The sequence below is a fragment of the Limulus polyphemus genome, unplaced genomic scaffold (assembly GCF_000517525.1).
Source record: "Limulus polyphemus unplaced genomic scaffold, Limulus_polyphemus-2.1.2 Scaffold13018, whole genome shotgun sequence".
Taxonomy (NCBI): Eukaryota; Metazoa; Arthropoda; class Merostomata; order Xiphosura; family Limulidae; genus Limulus; species Limulus polyphemus.
The window spans coordinates 7300-9803 of NW_013678628.1; the positions used below are offsets into that span (position 1 = coordinate 7300).

Here is a 2504-nt window from a genome sequence, read left to right on the forward strand (position 1 = left end):
ATGTGACCCTGAGAGAACTGCTCATCTATAAACGTGACCCTGAGTGAGCTGTTCATCTAAAAATGTGACCCTGAGAGAACTGCTCATTTATAAACGTGACCCTGAGTGAGCTGTTCATCTAAAAATGTGACCCTTAGAGAGCTGTTCATCCATAAACGTGACCCTGAGAGAGCTGTTCATCTATAAACATGGCCTTGAGAGAGCTGTTCACCTATAAATGTGACCCTGAGAGAGCTGTTCATCTATAAACATGACTCTGAGAGAGCTGTTCATCTACAAATGTGACCCTGAGAGAGCTGCTCATCTATAAATGTGACCCTGAGTGAGCTGTTCATCTATAAACATGGCCTTGAGAGAGCTGCTCATCTATAAACATGGCAGTGAGAGAGTTAAGGACAGAAAAAAAAAAGACAGTTTTATTAAGATATTCTTATTTGAAATTTTAAAATATTACTGGTTTCAACATAATATCTTACTTCCAAACACTCACACAGTAGAAAGTCAACCTTGTGTGGCACAATGACACAGAAATGCAGATAAGCACATTAAAAAACATTCTAAGCTATATTTTCCTGTATAGATTTCTATTACCAACTTCGTAAGTTAATTTTTCCTCATCGAGCCTCTACCATCCAACTGATATGTACGATACATAAAAAACAAAACAAGGCTCACAATAGTGAAAGAGCTATTACTAACAGTTATTATATGCACATTTTAAAACACTACATAGAAAATGGGATTACATCAAGACTAGAAAATAATAAAACTTTGAAAGTACCGAGAAATGATTTATCGTGTTTGATATAATTTAATCATAATCTCCAACTCGTCACAGATCGACGATGCTTATTACATTACCGAAAACGAGTTTTATCACCTATATATTAAACTGTAAAGTTGGATCTCATACTACTGTGTGTAGGAGTGAATAATACAGAAAGTGTTGTCTATCTCTTAAAGTGACTTACAGATGTTATTGAAAGACTAAGACTTGACAATGCTGTTGTGAGATTGGTTCAAAGTTTTCTTTCATGCTCAAACAATTGGTCAAATGCTTTTGATGTGTTGCTCGTTTACATATCAACGGGTAAGAACAAACAGAACAAAACAAAACTGAAAGAAACTCACCAGTAATGCATGCTGTGACTAAATGTACACTAACCGGTTGTTTGTTAAACGAATCTGAAAATAAAATCAGTAACGTATAACTTCCTCTTACAAACAAGATAATCCTGCCCAGTTTAACAAAACAACTCGATGTGTTTCTCTCACATGCAAATTTTGGCAAAACAAAACAAAACTGTACATGATAATTACTGTAAAAAAAGAAAATTTTTGTATACGGTTTATAGAACTTATTGCAAGTTATAAAAAAGTTGAAATAAAAACATCTGACGAAATTCTGCGAATTGCGAGAGTGCACTTGGCATGACGTCAAGACCCATCAATTTAAAGAGGGTTAAATAAAAAATAGAAATAAGGGTTTTTCACACTAAACACGGAATAATACACGTTCTAGTATGAATTACTTACTCTATAACAAAAACTAATACATCAGATTGTGAGAAATTAAAACGTGACAAGTAGTTAGTGAGATCGTACCGTAGAAACACCATTAATTCTTGTCCATATTCCAGTGCACTCTCTGCAGAATAGTGAAAGAACAACACCCACGGATAAGCAAAGAACTCACATATTAACCGGACAGCCAAGTCTTCGGAATAACCCCTGCTGTCAAGAAAACCACCAACAAGGTGAAGCTCAAGTCTGGAAAGTAGAGAGGGATAAAAATTATTACAAATAAGTCGACTTAACGGCGTGTTTTGCTACCCTGTACAAACATTGATTGTGCAGCCCATCCCCCTATCTCCACCACTATCAGAATTCTAGAAAAGTATGCCCCCAAGAACCTGAATACAATACACTAAATTGTAGTGTGATCCAGTCTTGTTAAACAAAAGGAGATAATATCACTATCAATACTTCACACACAGATATTATCACTATCAATACTTCACAAAGAGATATTATCACTATCAATACTTCACACATAGATATTATCAATACTTCACACATAGATATTATCAATACTTCACACATAGATATTATCAATACTTCACACACAGATATTATCAATACTTCACACATAGATATTATCAATACTTCACACATAGATATTATCACTATCAATACTTCACACACATAGATATTATCACTATCAATATTTCACACATAGATATTATCAATACTTCACACATAGATATTATCAATACTTCACACAGAGATATTATCAATACTTCACACATAGATATTATCAATACTTCACACAGAGATATTATCAATACTTCACACATAGATATTATCAATACTTCACACATAGATATTATCAATACTTCACACAGAGATATTATCAATACTTCACACATAGATATTATCAATACTTCACACAGAGATATTATCAATACTTCACACAGAGATATTATCAATACTTCACACAGAGA

The 2504-nt window shown here is 33.7% G+C and overlaps 1 protein-coding gene across 1 annotated transcript in view; it reads right to left on the bottom strand.

The window, feature by feature from the left end:
* Nucleotides 1-1770, bottom strand: part of LOC106477147 (protein N-terminal asparagine amidohydrolase-like) — a gene marked incomplete at its 5' end in the record, with an annotated part of 7975 nt that extends 6205 nt beyond the window's left edge. Inside the window, 2 exons of the mRNA XM_013937739.1 lie at nucleotides 1132-1185; nucleotides 1697-1770. Of these exons, the coding sequence (XP_013793193.1) occupies nucleotides 1132-1185; nucleotides 1697-1770 (128 nt within the window). The remainder of the gene's footprint in view (nucleotides 1-1131; nucleotides 1186-1696) is intronic.
* Between the last annotated feature and the right edge of the window lie 734 nt (nucleotides 1771-2504).